Here is a 20,526-nt window from a genome sequence, read left to right on the forward strand (position 1 = left end):
TTATCTTCATTTTATCGATTTTTCTTTTTTTCTTTTAAATTTTCATATGTATATGTGCATGTACGTGAATATTTTGTCTTTATTTTTATATGTACTTACCCAGCGGATGGGAGGGAGATGGAGGAGGTGTTTTATGGAACCCTTATTCCTTGTGTGATTTGATGTGATTTGCAAACTGAAACCAACGAGTGGAAAACGACAACGGACGCCTCTTGATTTTAAAATACTTTTATTTCATAAACAATATCTAAATTTTTAACTTGTTTGGTCACATACACGGTAAGGATAGAAAATGACTCGGAGGAGGAGCGAAAAAAACAACAAGAAGTGGGCATTCCCTATCTGCTCCTCGCGGCAGGCCGTACAAAGTGAGCTCGCCCGAGTGAGGGCTGACGTGACGATCTAAGAGTGGCCCGGCGGTTCGGGAAGCTGTGCTACATGTGGGCGGAGGATTCGATCACCTGACACTGAGGTCATGCGCCTGACCTCTAACCTGAATATGGAAGGGGATCTTTATTTTCCGGGGTAATAATAGCATCTCCTGTATATACCCTCCTATCAACTCTTAAACAGTAGTCGCATCGCCTGCTCCTTTTGCTTTTGTTTAAGGTCGCTGAGAAAGACAGGTTGATTGCGGACACATTTTTTTTCCCCTTCCTCATATCCACACTTTCCTTCAGGTAAGAGCATGGAGATGAGCCATCGCTATATCTCACGAATAGACGTAAATAAATAAATCAATCCAAATACTGAAAAGACAACATTTTGGTCCATGGTGTAAATAGAGCTAGAAAAGACCCCCCCCCCTCCCTCCCTCCAATCTTCAAACAGGGCTGGATGGTTCTTTACATGTTGGAAGACCTTCACCTGTGTGGCTAGACTATCATAAACACATTTCTAATAAATAGCCAAATATTGCGAATATTGTGCAAGATCAAAGACACCATTTGTGCAAAGAACATGTGCTCCTCTACCGTTAAAAGCGTTTGACAGGTTCCAGTGTTTTTTTTCTCTCCGTTGTTGTCGTCGCTCGACTTCGGTTTGGAGTCTCGAGGAGTTTCCCCACGATAGAATGACACGAGGACAACACGGAGACGTATAGAACAACCCTTTTGCTGCGGATCGGTTGGAAAAAAGGGCCTTCTTCGTCAAAGGACACACCAAAATGCACACGTCACAAAAGAGCCGTTCACGTAATGTCCCAAAGAGAAAATCCACAGGGCGCGGGGCGGTCATGTGCCGTCTGTGGCCGGAGCGCGAAGAGGGAATCCTTCGTCCAGAGCTCGTTTCTGTACAGTGCGATCCGCCCGCCCACTAGGCCATCCGTCCCCTGGTTTCAGACTCACCGGGGGAAGCTACGGTCGGCGAGGCGTCGGCGGGGAATGACTGGGGGTCGGGGGGGGGGGGGGGGGGGGGGGGCCCTGGGGCAGGACAGTGCTCCACCGTATGCTGTGCCTGAGACAAACTGTGCAAACGCTACTGTGCTCTTTGTCCTCTTGGCTACCGGCACTGCTACTGTACAGTGAGTATGGTACCACTCCAGAGGATGTGTGTGTGTGTGTGTGTGTGTTGTGTGTGTGTGTGTGTGTGTGTGTGTGTGTGTGCGCGTGCGTGCGTGTGTGTGATACAAACATTGGCCAGGCAGTGATTGACTTGGGTCTCACAATGACCAATCAAACTGTAAACAGCAGATTTAGTCTTCGGTTCTTATATACAAGCGTCGAGCATAAAGCGTGTCCTTTCCCCTCTTTGGGGGCGAGGGGCGGGGCGAGACGGAGAACCAGTTTCATCCCCGGCGTGTTCACGCGTTTGACTTCACGACAAAAAAATGCGTTTCCCTTATCCTCCTGCGCTTTTTTTTCTTCTTCTTCAATATCCGGTGCTTTTGCAATTGTGGGCCGACACTGAATGCCGGCCCGCGTGTCCAGAGGCTGTTCTGTCCCTCTGCGGTACAAATGGGGTGTTATGAGGTAACCAAGGAGTAGACCATACTGAAACACAAGAGAAGAAACAGGGGGGCAGGAGGTGAGAGAGGGCGAGAAGTGACAAGGTGAAAAATCACATCCATCAAATCATCGAACGGCCCATTTGAAACTGTGAGACACTGTGTGTGTGTGTGTGTGTGTGTGTGTGTTTGACATTTCATTGATCCGTAGTTGGTTTTCTTTGGCGAGTGATCTCAACATCTGCCGCCTCGGCTGCTTGCACATTTGATGGGGAGTTGGTTTGTTTGCGGACTTGAACTCGGAAGCGACATTATTTATCTCGGTTGACGTTTTTTTTTTTTTTTACATGTGATTCCCTTTATAGCTTCTTATGTAGGCTAGAGTTATTGTTTAGCCATTCTCTCTTTTCGCATGGATGCGTTCGCTCATTTCAGCGGGACCACCATCTGCGCACATCGCTGATCAAATGACAGCCGCTGCCATTTCATAATTATAATAAATATACATTTGTAAACTTGCGTATCTACTGTTCCACCCGGGTCTCTCTGGGGCCCCTTTCACTAAATATGCACCAAAACATTTTGAACTCCATCCATTTTTATGTGGAACCGACTGACCGAGATTGTATTCTGGTGCATGAAGCGACACACGCCCACAAACGCAACCCCTTGTATCATGCAATTATTCATTTAATGAATTCATTTAGTAGAGGTTTGTCTGAGTTTTAATAATAATCACATTGGTGAGCTCTTATGTAGCTTTGTACCATGAAGTAGAATAACTACATAGTCTGTTCTTTAGGAAAGGCAAGCAGAGTAAACATTGCTAAAGTACAGTAATGAGCATATGAATCTGCTAAAATGAATCCCATTTCTTTCTAAATGAAATATATATATATATATATATTTTGGGGGGGTATTTTTCTTTTTCTCTAAATGTAAAAGCAACAATCCTTCCTGGCATGTTTTTTTGGTTTGGTTTTTCTCCTAAAAGACTGCTGCTGTGCAAAACTGAAAGCAACTTAAAAAGCAAAGGCTGATGGGCGTCATGTAATGCAATGAGCGCGTTTGAAATAAGCTGTAAAACACACATTACTGCAAAGTGAAGTATATATATAATTTTTTTCATGTAAACCTTTGACACTGATGAGCTTCAGTCAAAATATTATGTAATTATTTGAACCTAGAACAAAAAGAAAAGAAAGAAGAGGATGATTAAGGATCACAGGAAACAAAAACAACAATCACAGATTGGGAATTGCATCTCGCTGACAGTTTCTCATGATTCCAAACTTCTGTACTGGTCCCAGATCAGGACCGGAGAGGTGGGGCGACAGAGCAGGAGTTCCTCCTCAGGGACTCCACCTCCTCCCATGTAAACCTCCCAGAACCAGGGACGGACTGTTCCGGGTGTTCCGTCAAAGTCCGGCCTGGGTTTGTGAAAAGATAACGTTCCCATAGATAGACGGGTGAATGCGTGATACATGGAGTCAGATGTCTTGATATCGATCGAAACTGTCAGCGAGAAGTTGTTCTGTACGGAGATTGAAAAGAGATAGATGAGACGTGTGGAAAGTCATGGATCTGTATGTGCATTGTCTCGTTTTAGATTTGAATATCGGCCTTAACACGCTTTGCACGGCTGCTCGTGTTAAACTCAGATTTAAAGCTATTACTCTCATTTCCAGCTCTCTATTTTTTTTATTTTTTATCCAGCGACTCCACCAAAGCAGCTTTGCATGATTAATAGTTAAAAATTAAGTCTATATTTGTCTCAAAATCCTGTTACGCAGACCTTCTGTTGAGCAAATCAAATCTCTCTTTTCCGAATTGACCAAACTCCTTGAAGTTTTCAAACGAACCACGTATAAAAGCCATCTCTATATAACCCCTGTTAAAGTGGGAAATACAACAGGTGGCATTACCAGTAGGCGTTGCACTGCTGTTGTCAAATGACTATATAGCTGAGCTGCAGCGTAGTTCATTTGTACAATTTGTTGTTCGGTGTTTCACTTTCACAGGCTAGTTAGACATTAACCACACATAGCGTATTCTAAGTTATGACTCATTTTAGCAGACAGATGGTGCAGCAAAGAGAAATACTATGAAAATGACTATTTATCACACTGTCGGGCGCGGCCCGTCCATATCATCCACCCCAAAAACATAGTCCCTCCTTATAAATTATTTTCCCACATTAATACATCATACATTGATTATATCTCTACCTATACTAGTAAGTTAATCAACATTTTTTTAAAAGTTGAGATAGTAATTTCAGTGATTCAGTCTCAATTTAGTGCGTGGCTCAATATTGGGGCAGGAGACCTCAGCTCTAGTTGTCAGCATTGACTACTGCTGCATTATGTTTGCTGCTGGCTAGTATGTTTATATACTGTCTATTAATAAGTATGTGCAGTTTACTTAATTATTAAAACGCCGCTATGGAAAGTGGGCGTGGCTAGCGATGGAGTGCGCGGAGCCAGTGTCTGCCCTACTGGAATTTGAGACCACGGGCCGCTACTGCACACTGTTGCCATTTATCAACAACAATCATACTAATGCTGATGATTGTTATAATACACCATCCAACGCTGTAATATTTTCCTATTTGCTTATAGACTAGGGGAAGAAAGAAAAAAAGAACAGAAACTCTTTTCGTTTGTTGAATTGTGTAAGTCCAGCTGCGTTGGGAATGCCGTTATCAAGTGTTGTCAGCCATTAGACCAGCGACTGTCTTCATAAATGTAGCAGCAGCGCGATTAGGTCCCATGATCATTACAGCAGACGTGTGGCGGGCCTGTGCTGAGCACGGGCTCCCCGCCAGAAAACCTTATCACGCCGCAAAACAACACGCGGTAATGAGGTAACGTCCAATTATTGTGATCAGAGTGCCGAGCAGCTTTGCATCTTAATGTGCGAGGTGAGTGGAAGGGGAGCCTAATCTCGCTCTACCCGTTGTGTGACTCTCACCGAGCACTGCAATGTTATACACTTATTTGCAGAAGGTCAGCAAAGGTTGACAGGTTCCCTACTCATTGGCAACTTTTATGTACAGAATTTAAGTAATGCTTTAAAACAAAATAATGGGGCAATTTAATTAATCCTGCTACTGATGTTTTAACAGTTGTTTCATTACCCAGTGGTACATGATTTACAGTCTATTTCTAATAACCATTTACCAAAATGAATAGCCTCATAGCGTTGCTTAACGCTGCTCTGCATTCTGAAAGTGTGCGAAATGTTGTAATTACCAGTGTTGCTCCTTTGAGTTGTGTTGCTTCATTTTGCTTTGCATTGCTATAATTTCTGCAGTCAGTTCTGCATCAATGTTTCATGATTACTTAAGCTTCGTACTATCCAATGTTTGTACATTTCAACCTGTCACGTTTCAACCTGAAAATGAGCTCAGTGGTTTGATAATGCCTGCCTCATTTACGGAAATACTGATCTTCATAAAAGTAAGGAATGAACATGAAACACACTATGATATACCTTGCTGCTAAACAATCATAGATCCAATAATAATTCAGACAGTACCTGTAATTTAGTTGCGTCTGAGCATCAGGTAGAGTAATGTCACCTTTTATTTTGTTAGTACAGTAATTTAAAAAAAACAATAACTGCAAATCAAATGCCAACTTAAATAAAACCCAACCATTCAGTTTAAGTCTGTAATTATCTTTTGTTGGCTGCGGGGAGAAACACAGTTATTAGTGGCAGCCTCATTAAGGTCAACGTGATCTGCCTCCAACCTGACAATGAAGCAGGCAGCTGAAAATTTGAAAATATTGACTAAAGAATCATCTGAAATACTGGAGAGCCTTATTAAAAAACACCATAGAAACAAAGGATTGCTAGATTTATTTACATTGCTATTAACTTATAAATTGAGCTTTGTTAGCATTGATTTGGAAGCAATATTAGTCTGGCTACGCCATGCTACTAATATAGACGAGTTGTATATAAATGTAATTTATATATAGTCATATTGTTTTGTTAATATTCAAAGGCTTGTTCTTTTAGCAATCCCCCAAAATACAAGGGAAACAAAACACACATAATGAAGGACAGGACCATGTGCTAGGCTCTTGGGGCTGATTTTGGACTTTTAATTGTAGCTTTGCACATAACAGTAATAAAAAAAGCAAGGAATATTGTAACTCTGAAATCTGTTTGAATGAATGTACCAAGTATAGTGGCAGAGACACACACTTCACTGTGATACAAGAGAAAACCTTGAATAAACACGTTCACCTCTATTTCCCTGAAAATTGCTGCGTTTCCTTGACTGTAGATATTGGCCCATAGTTCAAGAGCTGCCAGTGAATCAGCGAAAAACCTCCATAACCCCAGCACATAATGATAATGTAACAATTACACACATTGTAATGATTTTTCTGTATATGTTCCCAATGTTACGGATTGTTTTTCACTTAAGTCACAGATCTTTCATACTTCATGTTCAGCCCTCTGCATCTGTCTAGTTGTGTGTGTGTGTGTGTGTGTGTCTGTGTGTGGGGGACGGACGGACGAGACACCTGAGTGCATCACAGTTCACACAGCATCCATGGAGGAGAGAGGGAAGAGGGGCTAAAGGTGGTAACGGTCAGAGGTCACATTCTGAGGGGGGACAAGCAGGACGTCACTATTATCCAGTGTCAAGAGGAGCTTCTGCTCTGATTTATTTCTATGAACACTGTACTGAATTATAATATATTTGTTCCGGTTTCTGTTCTTGATTTATTATTGAAGTATCATATTGATCTGTCTCAATAAACAAACTATAATTGGAATAGATAACTGTGTGTAAAGATATATGTATGGATCAGCTCAGTTCCCCTCAGCTTCCCTCCCCCTGCTGTTGCCCAGATGGACCAACCCAAGAGTTATGGAGTAATCCCAGAGGGTCGTCTGCGCCGGATACGCTCCACTGACCGACCCAAAAAGGATTTGACTTCACCCGTCACCCAGGTGTGGAGCTAAGTGCTCAGGTGCTGAGTGTGTTAGTGAGGGCATGCCCAATTTCATTATGCGCATATGCAGGGATTGTGTGCGTGTGTGTGTGTGAGAGAGAGAGAGAGAGAGATTTATTGTGAGGGGTGTTTTTGGTTTCGGGGGCGCGGTGAGGAAGAAGGGTCAGTGACACGAGGCAAGAAAACAGAAACAAAGCACCACGGAGCAGGTTTCAGGGCTCTTCACTTCCAGATCAACCAGTCCTTCATATTAATCAAAACAATCTTTTGGATATTGACCATCAACATATTTACCCGGCCTAGCTGGAAGCAGGGTATTGTTTTCACCATTTCTCTGTGTGTGAACAATTTAACTCAATAACACATTGGACAGATTTTCACCGAGCGTGGTGGCAATATTGCTTGGGGGGAAATTCTCTGGATGATTAACTTTTGGAGCAAATTGGTCAAAAGGCAAGGTCATGCAAAACATAGAGAGATACAATCTAAAGCTAGTATTGACCAGAAAATGAGAAATTTACTCACATCATAAATAGCCACGGCCTAAAGCTTATATCGATCAAAACGTAATTCATGATTGTACTGTATGGTAGGAAGGACATCCAAAAATGACGTCATATAGTGCATAGTGTGTAATAATGCATTGATTTTTGCAACCAATAACTATTTTTTTGTTTTTTTTTATGAAACGCGAATTCATGTCGTAAATCATTCATTGGCTTTACATTTACAATTCCATACTTCCAGAGACGGGCAAAGATTTATGACAGGCTCATAGGTTGATGATGGCCTGAGGCTGTTTTTTTTTTTAAATTATCATTGTGTGTCATTATGTGTACTCACACATAACCAGATATGGAATGGAAAGTGAATTGGCCATCACCCTGCTCTGTAGAAAAAAGTATACCTCACATCTTCTGCTGCTGCTGCTGCTGCTGTCAGCCGTCTCTAAAACATCAGTTCAATCCAACATGGGCTATGGAGCAGGACAGGATGGAGTGAGATGGGGAAGCAAGATGATTTAAATTCAAGACGGGATGAGCTCTGTTTGCAGTCAAAGTCCACGGTGGGAGCACAGCACACTCTCCATGACATACTGCATTTCCTCAAGAAATAAAATATAGTAAAAGACTGTAATCATTGTTAATTCATAATCATAGGTGAGCTCCACCAAATCTCACAATTGGTACTATTGTACCCCCCTCAACAACAAAGTTGCACCCCTCAAGTTCATGTATTTTAAAAATGTTTTATCCAATTAACTACCAGTCACGTATGACTGTAAAACATGTTGCACAGTCGCCTTTATAATTAGTAAGAGCATAAGTATAGAATCATGTGTAGGATTTGTATGATTAGCTGCTAAACCAACAGTACTACAGTCCTTCAAGTGTCATGTTTGTTGCACCTACAACTCAGGGGACTCAACCTTACAGTATCAGAAAATGGATGACATATGGGCATAAAAAACAGGCATAACAGGCGTGACTCAATTACCCTTTTTTCTCTTTCTTCAAAATTTTGCCCACTATATCATGCCAGGAGGGAATATACTGTAGTGTGAAAATTTAAAGACATCCTTTGTTTTTATAATATTAGTATGATAATAAGAACAGATTGACTTTGCCAAGGGAATGAGACCAGGTATATCACGATTATGGTATCTTGAAAAAATGTACCCACAATATAAGGATTAACCAAAAGCAGAGCCTCATCTATACCTTGATTTGAGGATATATTGTCATCACATGTAGGGGTTAAATGTAGAGATACTGCTTTTAGCAAAACGCCACAAATACACCCCCACAAGTATCCCGAGTTATGGAAAAAAGACCAAGACTCACTACTCATGATGTTGCTTTTCTACCTGCGTGGTGTTGCTGTGATAAACATATTAACGGGCATACGATTAACGACATACCTGTTGCCTGAAAAAAGATTGTGTCAACGGCACATCACACAAAGGATGGGACCTATAGCGGACCTATAGTGGCACGAGTTAAATGTTTATTCACAGCATTATCACACACATACAAGAGCAACTCCATGTTAAAGTTGCAATCCTTTTTCAGGCTCCGGAATAGTTTGTCTTCAAAGATCGTCTAGGTCCTGCACTAATACCGAGGAAGCCAAGTCCCCAAAGTATAAACTGTAACTGACATGGCTCCACAAAAATATCAAGCTATGTGGCTAAAAGCCATATAGCCTAGGATAAAAGGTAAAAAAATAAATAAAGATAAGGATTGTACCTTTAAGTGTTTCCATTGATAAGACCTATTAGAGGGATATATCCAGGTTCCACACACTGCAGCACCCACATGACACATGGAACAGGAATCCGGAGTGATTAATAACAGCGTTAACAGAAAATGGACAGGAACATTGAGAGTATTTAGCATAAAACACTGGTAAATGACAGAAAACATGTTGAATCAATGAGCAATTTCATTCAAAAATAATTCAGAATAGTATCCAGGAAGAATCTGTTTCATCCATCGCAACATTATGGCAGTGCTCGTCAATGAAGTAAAGAATCAAATTCTCTCAACATCACATGCATTAGCATTAGCGGCCCTGCAAGTGTGAAAGTATTAGCCTGACAATCCTACAGCACAGGAGAGAACTTGCATGTGATTGCCAGAGAAATGGTTACTTTATTCAGAGATTTGCACTCACGTCGCGTCCTCGCAAGTTAGACGTCCACGTGACGGGAACACAGTTGCAATCAACATGTGATGTGATTGTTTGTTTTTTCATTGTCACCATTTCCCATCAGGAACAGTTCTAATGGATTTACTTTAAAGTAGCTTCAATTCAGTTTTTCCTTAAACTCTAGCTGTTTTGCGACCAGATTAATGTAATCTCCTTCACGTGTAATCCAATCATCTGCCACACCATGCTAGCCGTGAGCTCACCAGTAGAGATAGTAGAAGAAGGAGAGGACGAAGAAGGACAGCTTGCACCAGGCCTCCTTTAGGCAGAACTTGAGCGTGTCGCCGTTCATCACGGACGCCGGGTCGTAGAGGAGCTCCTTCGTGTCCGTTGGGGAGTGAAAGTACCTACCACAAGAGGGCAAAGACCACACCGCGGGTAGTTGACCCGTTCCAGAAACCAGGGGGAGCGGGGATAAGAAAGGGGGGAGGGAGGCGGAAGAGATGACGGGAGGAGATGAGAAAAGAAGATAGTATGGACAAAGATGGCCATGATGAGTAAGCTGGAGCAGACATCATGCAGCAGACGAGGGCGGATTAGTAGATGGATATGCTTATGGTACTCGACTGTTTGCGAAACCCCCTTCTCCTGCCGGTCAAGCTTGTCTTCATGGGGCTATAATCAGAGGGAGTGCCTGGCAAACGAAGAGTTGTTTGGAGTTGGGTCTTTTGGACTTGACTGAAAACACATGTGCAAAGGTGAAGGAATTGATTGCGTTTGATCTACTTGCATGCAAACTAGCCAAAGACTGGCGGGAGTGACCGAGCTTCGCTTCAAAGGCTAAGGAGCACATCATCAGCTAACTATGTTAACTACAGATACTATTAGGGTTTTTTCTTTCTTTACTGGATTAGGGGGAATGTACACATGAGATACTGTAGCGGCACTTTAGGAAGATCAGTGCTTTTGACTTCTGTCTATCTTGAACAGGTTGGTTTTCCCTGTCCAAACAGGGTTATGTTAGAATAATATGCAAGTAGCCTCAGTCAAAAGAGGCAAACCTTAGAGGAAGAATGAAAATTTGACTTTACACTTGTTATCTAGCAGGGGGTTTTACTAATTTTCACGTCCTCTAGAAGAATAAAGAGGTGGTAAGGATGTTGAATTGAATTTAAGGGCTCTTTATAGGGTTCTTCTATTTAAAACAAGATACAGTTCTCACCTCACTCACAGAACAGCAAGTTAGCTTGTGAAGTTATAAAATTCTGTAACGGTTGTCATTTCACCTGGCAAAATCGACTAACCCTTGACACACCAGGCGGGTTGTTACACAGAACCTGGCGAGGCTTTGTGGGGAAACCGTTTGGAAAAGGACAGGACTTTTCAAAAGAACACTTGGATGACAATCGGATGAACCTTCTATCGCGCTTGCAGATGTCAGTCAGGAGGACAGTGAACACATCTTTTCCAATGTGGTAGGCCTTTGCCGTCGTTCTTTGCTCTTCCTCTTATGGAGAAATGCCATTCGGGTCGGATATAGCTGATGCCATAGCAGCTCTCGTGGGACAACGCTTGGTGAAGCGAATAGCTCGGAGCCTGCCGGGATAGCTTATCATTTTTAGAGCAAACCTGCCCGGCAAGGTAAAACATTGACAGTCACGATCTAGAAGTGTACACCTGTCTGAATCAAAGACATGAATACATTGAATTTCAAGTGTTACATCTGCCATTGTTATCACTGTATGTATGTGCAATACTCGAATGGAAAGCTTGACAGGTGAGGGGAGCAGCAAACAGTCCATTGCGGGATGTATTCCAAAAAGAAGCATTGACCACATGGTAAAATAAACATGACTTAATATATATGTAGATATTCAAAATCTGTTTCGACCCTGGTCTGGATCTGAAAGGTATCGGGGCTGGGGTTTGTAAATCTCGTGTTACAGCTCCAATCTCTATACATAAACAATGAATTCAAACAATCATTTTCACCGTGATGTTTCTCCAGTTTGAAATTAGTCATTTCATCAGGTGCTGACTGTTTTATAGCTGAGGAGAAAATTCACCCCACAAGAGAAACTGCGTAGAGTATGACTAATCTTTTGGCATTATCAATATTTGCTCTCTCTCTCTTCAGGCTGTGTCAAAATGAAGTTGTGCACCATCAACAAAACAAAAACCTGTTGGTGATTAATATCAGAGCGGGGGCCGGGGGAATAGTCGGATGTTTCCAGGAGCTCCAGCATCCCGGCGAGACCTGTTTTAGTGGGGCTGTTATGATTATGAAATGGAGTTCGCTGCGAGAAGTCGTACGAGGAGGGAATCGCAACCGCTCACTGTTGCTTTGTGATAGAGAGAGAGAGCTGTTCACGCGCTGATGCACAATGACCCCATTGCTGAGATTTGCTTTTAACGGACCCCAGATATGGTACAAATGACCAGGATCCTGTTCCTGTACGTTAACGTAACAGCTTCTAATTGCTTCCCAGAGGCCGGCACGAAGAGTTTCACATTCGAATGATGGTGTTGAGAGTCCGACCAGGAAGCTGCCGCAATGACGAACGCATGCGGCCTGTTCTGTCGCAACCACGGGCGGGAACAGATGGTTAATGCACGCCCAACACAACACTGAATGTTAATGTCATGTCCGCTGGTTGTTAATGGATGTGAAACGTCGTACATTTTGGTTTGACCCAAATCCATCACAATGTGCATTCACCGATTCACTGTCTGGTTTAGGTCGCAGACAATTCATGCATGTGTGGAAATGCTCGGCAAATGCGCAGGAGAATGCATCTTGATGTAGGGGTTAATGCAATGAGCCACTGAACATCATTCCCATGTATCCCTTCAACGTTCACATGCACAAATGGCCGATGATGAGGTTGACAAGGTCAGATAACACTTAACATTGTACTACAGTTAGCAGTTAGCTAATAAAAAAAAAAACAATGCCAAGTTTTATACTTTTCCCCAGAGCAAAGGTTACAGATGACACAAGAAGAAAATTGCCATTTGACACAAACTTCTCAGGCAGTGTCTTGAACAACACACACGCACATACACACACAAACACACACACACACACACACACACACACACTGACAATGATTCAGCTGGCAAATCAAAGCCTTCTCCGGGACTGCAGAAACTACGTCGCCACAATCACACATGGGGAGGATTTATCTGTTTTAATAAAACAAGGAAATGTTCCCCACCAGTGGAGCGGCCGGTTACGCCAACACGGAGCTGATGTGATTGTCTGTTCACCCCCTGAGGTCAGGCAGGCACACAGTCGGCCTTCATGTCACCTCGTCACACTTCGAGCCAGCGCCGGAGCCATTACAGGCCGGGCGAGGGCCCAGACTTTTCCAGCAACACCGTTACTTTAACGTAGGGGCGTCCTGTTTACACAACATTGTACGTCATTGTACAATGTAATGCACATTACACCCCCTTACTTTTCCAACACTCTCTTCTATATGTGCTGGGGATAACTCAACACATTTTCGTTTACCCTTGTACCAGTTTTCTCTGACATTTCTGAGGCCACCGGAGGTGAATGCAGTTCCACCTGTGGTGCTGAGAAACTTTATTCTGCAGCGACACGTCTTAATCATGAGTATATTTTGACTATATGTTATACAGTGGCTTTAATGTGATGGTGTTGTAGATGTGATTGTTCAAATGCTAATGCAAAAGCTGATTTTCAGACCTACACATATATATGTTTAAAAAAAAGACATACAACCAAATCCAGCATCTGCAATATTTGGGGTATTAGGGAAGCTACAGAAATTTAAGCACGCTACAAGAAGCTCCATTAACAAATATTTTTAAAATCTGGCATCTGTTTATTTAAAATCTCCTTTACTCTCAACATGAATTTGCATCCAAACAGCAGGTCTGTTTTGATGCATACTGTTTATGTATGTATTCTTTTTTTTTTTTAACTTTTGTGCTATTACTATGACCTCAAATACAATGTTATGTGTGTATGTTTCTTTTTTATGGTGTGTACCTTCTGTCTTTTTCGGGGAAGACAACACCGTGTTTGTATTTGTCTTTTTGATAATCTCAATAAAAAGATTTGAATAATAATAAATGCTAATGCTGAAGGCCACGGCGTCTGGTTTTCAGGTCTTCGTGGAGACCTGTCCTGAAGACACTCAATTATTGTGTTGGCTCTTTGCCCGGGGTCCCCGTCCCGGGTCGCGCGCGGCCCTGTAGGACCCATCTGTCTCGGCTGCGTTCATCCCTCACACTCCCTGTCCCTCCCGCTGAGAAGACCTGCTGTTTAACCAGAAACAGAGTTCGTTGTTCTGCTCAAATCGGACCAGATAAGCCTTTTCCCGTCCTCCTCGCACAGCCGGGGCCCCGATCACGTCCGGAAGCCAGTGTCAGTGAGGCCTTTCAAGTGAGCAGGTCAAGACAACGGGGCTTTTCCCCCCGCTACACCCTTCGACGCGCGTTTGTATCGACAGACCTCTCGAAAATCAACGGTCTGTGTGCGTCTGCGCCCGAGGAGCACCGCGTAGACATCTGAGCCGGGAGCTCGGCATCCACACGCACACAGAGACCTTTTTTTTGCTGTGACCCATGGACACTGCGCGTACCTATGAGCTGTGTGTTCATTGTTGTTCCACCGTCAGTGACCCCTCCGCCTCCCTTTCCCACTCCCCTATGTTTCACCTTGTCCATGTGAGATATCTCTCCTATCACTCACCTCGCTCCCTCTCTCACCTCTCCTCCCTGCCTGCGGCTACTCCCTCCCTTACTGTCCACCCTCCTCCGCCAGCTTTGTCTTACCCCCTCCTCCTTTCGCTCTTCCTCTCATCTCTGTCTCCTCTTTCTCTCTCTCAGCTTGGCTGGTGGGCATCTGGCACAGTCTCCAATTAATGAGACAGCAAGATGTTTTTTCTCTCTTTGGTTCCTTCTCTCCTCTCCTCTCAGTTAGTAACTTCAACCAGCCGAGCACGCAGGCTTAAACCAATCAGGCTGCCAGCAGTCCGCATCCGAGCCGCGACCAGCGGGAAGAGCGGCAACAAGGACGAAAACAGAAACAGAAACAGAAGGAGCAGCGAAAAAGAAATCTGAAGGATCGCTGATTGGTGACCTATTTTACAGACACTGCTGTTCGGGGGGGAGGGGGGGGGGCTCATGGTGTTTACATCACTGACGTACTTGCTTCACATTTCATTCAGTTTAATTGAGGAGGGGGGGGGGTGTCCTCAGATATGCAACACATCCGCAGCAAGTTGCAATCAAAAGATGTGAACGGCGGGAGCGGTACACTGTGATGTGGAGTCAGGTCAGCCGAGCGCTGCTGAACAAAGAGCCGCGGCGTGCGCTCAAAAAGAAAGCTTTGAATGGGAACCAAAGGAGCCTGTCACCGCTGCCGCGTTCCCCGCTGTGATCCAGAGTGACGAGACGATCCCTTTTTATAATTCTCCTTGTTAACAAATCCCAGGTATAAACCGAAACCTGCGATGCGTCAGTTCAATCCGTCGTGACCTCCCTACCCTGTGTATGGCTGCAGTCAGTCCCCGGCCCACTCATTCCTGCTCGAAGACCTAAATGTACAATTTCATGAATACATAGTTCAAAAACACTCAGAAATATATAGTTGAATCTATTAGTCTGATCCTAATTTTAATGCAAACTCATAGAATAAAACATAACTCATTCTAATCTCAACTAATACCTTGAGATCTAACAGGCAACAAACACACACACACGCGCACACACACACACACACACACACGCGCACACACAATGTGATGGCTGGGATAGTTACCTCCATGTGTTGTAGAAGAGCAGGGGGATGTTGAGGCCCACGGTTAGCCACTCCTGGGCGCACAGGAACATGATGCAGAACAGCCCATGGATGGAGTACTCAGGCAGCACCAGCTGCAGGAGGAGGAGGAGACAGAGGCGGGAGGAAGAGGAGCATTAGTCAGAGAGCATTCTCTCACGGACAGACAATTAGAGAGAATCACTGTCTTGTGTGGCTGGACTTGTTTTGGTGGAACGTTTGCAAGTGGGGAAGCGATCGCTGTCATCAAGATTGCCGATCATCTACAAAATAAAAGGAAGGGGGATGTCGCCTTGGCGATTGCACGATCAAAATCTTTTTATGGCATCGCTAAATGCAGATAGTATTTAAGCAGAACTATATTTAACTAAAGGGCAGTTTGTTAGCAGATGCCACATTATCATTTTAATGCCCACAGGGGAAAAAAGACAACAACGCATCAAGCATCATTAGCATTCAAATCCTCTGCCTCTCCTATATTTAGCCTCTGAAATCTGTCTACATGCATGTATTCCAAATGGCTAAATGCCCCTGTCCAGATTATGGGGAGCTTAGCTTCGCAACGGGCAGCACATACTGATGGCAGCGTGCCATCATTATCATAATTATCATATGGCAAGACCACCTCCTGGCAGGCAGTGAGGGTAAGGTCCCCCACCCGCCACGACCCCTTCAGCAACGAGGCTCACTTTTGTTCCTCAAAGTCAAAAGTTGAGGGAAAATTTAAAAGAAGCTGGTTTAAGTCCAGTTTTATAATGGCCCCTCGCAAAACACTCAAATTCCATCCACATGCACGTTGGCAAGGCGACGCAAGATGTTTACAGCCAAATCAGGCCCAGTTTCTCTTTATCAGACTTAACTGTTTTTACTGCCCTTGTTATTGACTGAATTAAAAAAAAAAATAGGCCTTTTTGTTGAGCATTATCCAAAATGATAAAGTGATGCGGAGACCCCCGGCCATGACATGAGCAGGAGTGGTGTGTCCACAAATAAAAGTTCAATTTTAAAGCTATACACATTTCTTAATTCCTCACGCTTGTGGTTTTGGCCGCCATAACCTGGTCTGCTAAAAAAACAGTGGGTAATGTTACCATAATTTGATCATATTGCAAAATCTGATCTATTTTTGAGCTCCGTTTCTGTATCTGGCTGCTACATGCTTCACTGGTCTCCCCAGCTAATTGCTACCATAAAGTTCCCTATACATAATGCAGTGAATCTACAGATGGACATACAACACTGTCATTGTCCCCAGTTAAAATGTCCTCTACATTAAAAATAAAAATTCTGCTTCAATCCAAAACTGGCACCGTGCGTGGTCCACACGACAAGGCTCATTTATTTATTTAAATGGTAAATGGACTATATTTATACTGTGCTTTTCTCATCTAATTGACCACTCAAAGCGCTTTACAGCACAAGTTACGTCCACCCATATTCATACAGCGCTGTTTCCGTCCCATTCATACACTACAGGAAGAGTCGCCAGAGGCAATTTACGGGATAAGTCCCAACACGTAAATTGGGACACATCAGCATGCGGACCGGGGGAAGCTGGGATCATGAAGCCGGGATCATACCGCCGACCTTCGGGTCGGTGGGCGGCCTACTCTACCTCCTCAGCCACAGCCGCCCATGTCGTGCATTGTAAAATAATATAACAGTTGTCTAAATGAATTTGTGAATAACGTGGACGGTGCTACCACAGTGCCTGGTTGTATGAGCCATGATTTTTGGTTCACTCTCCATTGATTGGTTCACTCTCATCGGCTGCATTTACTTTATCAGCCAGCTTTTTCCAATAAAAACAACCAAATAAAAAACAGCAACCCTCCCACAGTTCACGTTCAGCCACCAACGACAGACACGCAACGTTAGAGAAGAGCCTTTAAGCTACTTAAGGACCAAACCTATTTCCCTAGGAGTCAAAGATTTAATTACTTTTCATAATGAGTGATAATATTTCAATATTGTGTTGAAAAATGCATTTTGCCTACTGCTGTTTACATATTAAATGATTGAAAATAGTTTGGGGAAAAAAATTGTTTTTTGTGGTTCTTCGTATCCTAGCAACAGAAATTTGCTGCATCTTAAGCACTGAGAGTGCTGCAGACCTTCACTTCAGATTACAGCCCAAACATGTGTTTAATAATTGGCTACCACAGGATTTGACACGCAACCAATAAAGCCTGGCTTATGTGGCTCTCAGGCCAATTTTATAGCGTGGTTAAAATTGCGTGTCATGCAAATCCCCGCGAACAATGACCGAAATCCCCGCCTTAGTCCACCGAAGCCTGTCAACGCCGCAGTTAATGTTGTTCACAAAGAAAGCCACTTCGCCACTCATGTATATTTAACAGTGTACAGGGCGGCACATTACCGCACCAATCCCGTGGCCTCGAACATTACTGTGCACGCTGCCGTAACAAGACCGTGGTTCAGAATGCATTATTCAGATGGCTACACGCCGCTTAATAGCAGGAAAAAATACACGTTTTCACTGAAGAATAGAAAACTCCTGCTCAGACAAAAGCTTAATATATCTGTATATGCTTTCACACATACAGCAGGGAAGCCACACACACATGCGTACACACACACACACACACTTGCAAAAAACAAATGGTCACATTGAGCTTCAGCGACTCCCGTTTCTGTTTCAAATGCCTCATGTTTACCGGCACAGCACTCAGATGAAGGTGCACACGTGATCTGTCACTGCGGTAACCACGCAGCACTGAGATGTTCTAAAGACGACAACATAAAAAAGTGATGTTGACAAGATTAAAAAAGAGCATTGTGTCCCCAACCGGCCTCGATAGAGAATGTAAAACAACTGCAATGTGTAAAACACAACAATGTTAATCGGCATTTAAAGCCAAAGCGTGAAATTCCAAGTTTTCTATAATATGCATGGTTTTATGATCGCTGACGCGGTGATGTCTTCCAGTAAGCCGTCATCCAGTTAGACTTTAGCATAAACTGGTGGCCCTCACTCAAACCCATTTAGACAATACATTTTTTAATAAGGGTGACAATGTGAAAGACGTGTCTACATTCATGTGTGGACCCCCAGATCCACCTGAATGTACTACATGAACCAGTCGATGGCCTGTTTTTACAGATATGAATCGGTCGATTGGAGAACACTCAATCTTCAAACTCTCGCAAAAGGTAGAAGGTCACGTTTTTGCGAGACTCTTCAAGGGATAAACACAACGACGTGTACCTCTGAAATGAAACCTTTTGTCTTCCAAATACTTGGGATCCCGCGGTCTTTTATGAGCTCTATTTGGAGGTGAACAATGTGCATTTATAAGAATTGCACATTCTATTTTATAATGAATATATATTAAATGTACATAATATATTAAATGAATCTCTACATTAAACAAGGGATTGTGCAAGATCACATCACATCGCCCCAATTCCTTCCATATAAACAAGGGTATCTTTGTCACAGTCTGCTCACCTCCATACTGGCTCCAGTAAATTTCCACTCACTCCACCTCTGCTCCTATCTGCCAGCCAGCCACACCCACCTCGTTAGTTCATTGCCCTCACCTGGTCTCTCAGCTGCATCTCATCCACAATCAGACCCAGTATATAAGCCTCTCCAGTTCACAGGCTCAGTGGCAGATTGTTCTTTGCGTCGATGGCAGACTTTCCAGCGTTTGGACTGATTTCCCCGGCCTCCGACCCTGCTTCACCCCGACCTCCCTGCCTCGTCTCTGCCACGGTAAGCACCTCTGCCTTCTGTCCCCGACTACGAGCTCTGTGTTTCTGGAGCTCTGCTTCTCCCCGTACCTGCTCTTCGTCGTGAGTTTCCAGCCATCAATGCGGTGGGTTGCCTCATCTTACAGACTCTCAGCTGTGTTACACCCCTCTCTCAGCTGTGTTACCAGGCCTTTTCTTCTGCCTGGTACACGCTACAAGCTGCCTTTAGCCTGTTTTTCTCTTCCCCAACCTGCTGGTGTGCTGCAATAAAATACATTGCCAACTCCCTGTGGTGTACTGCTCTTGGGTTCAATTCCCCCCGTTACAATCTTATCCTGTTTGGTGTGAATTCTATATTTCAACAACCAAAAACACACCACTTTTGATGGTCTGCTGTAAAGTTGGGGACCTGGACCAGCTCCTTTCTGATGTTCACGATTTGGCACAACATCCTGTTTGCACTCCCAATCAAACGCGCCGACCACGGACCGTTCAGTCGAGGTCTGCTGAGCAGTCACGGTCGTCCGTATGAACAGCTGTGTTGAAATTTGTAACGTTTAGTCGTTGACAAATTGCACAGAGCTACACAACAGAGACCGTTCACTGGCTATTTACTGTTACAAATGCTGAATATGGTTTTTCAGTTCACACACACACCTTGCTGTGACTCGTTTATATTCAGTGAGCATGTTCACCATACAGCAGATAATTGTGTACGTGCGTTTGCATGAACCGAGGAAACAATTTGTGTTTGTGAGCTCGAGCATGTACATTCAATTTCAATGCTAATGGTGAAAAATGATGTTCTTCCTTCAATCACAGCAGATCTGTGTGTGTGAGTGTGTGAGAGGGCAGTCTCATCTGGGACTGTGCCTGGCTGGGACTGAAGATCTGTTTCTCTGGCTGCAGTGCCCGGGGGCTGCCCTCGTACCCATCTGATCCCCCTCAGCAGCAACACTGGCGAGGCTTCATTCATGTGGGGATATCTTTATATTACTCCAGTGGCGAGTGTCCCGAGATAAACACGGCGACTCTGCAAGTTGGAAACACTGTAAGCCAAACTGACAGGAGCAAGCCCGGCCCTATGAAATTAGCGCAACACCTCTGTGACAGCCCAACAGAAAATTGGCATTTTAAGCTGAATGAACACAACTTTTTCTTTTTTGCAAGGGTAATATATTGGACTGTGGTAAAGTGTGAGGCAACCTGATCAACTCTATGCGAAGGCGGTGTGTCGCACTGCGTGAGGCAAATGGTGGCCACACCAGATACTGACTGGCCTTTTATTGGCCAGCCTGAGGCACACCTGTGCAATAATCATGCTGTCTACTCAGCGTCTCGATATGCCACACCTGTGAGGTGGATGGATTATCTCGTGCTCACTAACACAGATTTAGACAGATTGTGAACAATATTTGAGA

At 43.7% G+C, this 20,526-nt stretch overlaps 1 protein-coding gene across 1 annotated transcript in view; it reads right to left on the reverse strand.

Annotated features, from left to right (window-relative positions):
- Positions 1-212: 212 nt before the first annotated feature.
- The window catches only part of cnih3 (cornichon family AMPA receptor auxiliary protein 3), a 63,453-nt gene continuing 43,139 nt past the window's right edge, over positions 213-20,526 (reverse strand). Inside the window, 3 exon segments of the mRNA XM_035618374.2 lie at positions 213-1,991; positions 9,837-9,980; positions 15,371-15,483. Coding sequence (XP_035474267.2) covers positions 1,964-1,991; positions 9,837-9,980; positions 15,371-15,483 — 285 coding nt within the window. The 3' untranslated portion in view covers positions 213-1,963.

This window comes from Scophthalmus maximus, chromosome 18 (genome assembly GCF_022379125.1).
Source record: "Scophthalmus maximus strain ysfricsl-2021 chromosome 18, ASM2237912v1, whole genome shotgun sequence".
NCBI classification, from domain to species: domain Eukaryota; kingdom Metazoa; phylum Chordata; class Actinopteri; order Pleuronectiformes; family Scophthalmidae; genus Scophthalmus; species Scophthalmus maximus.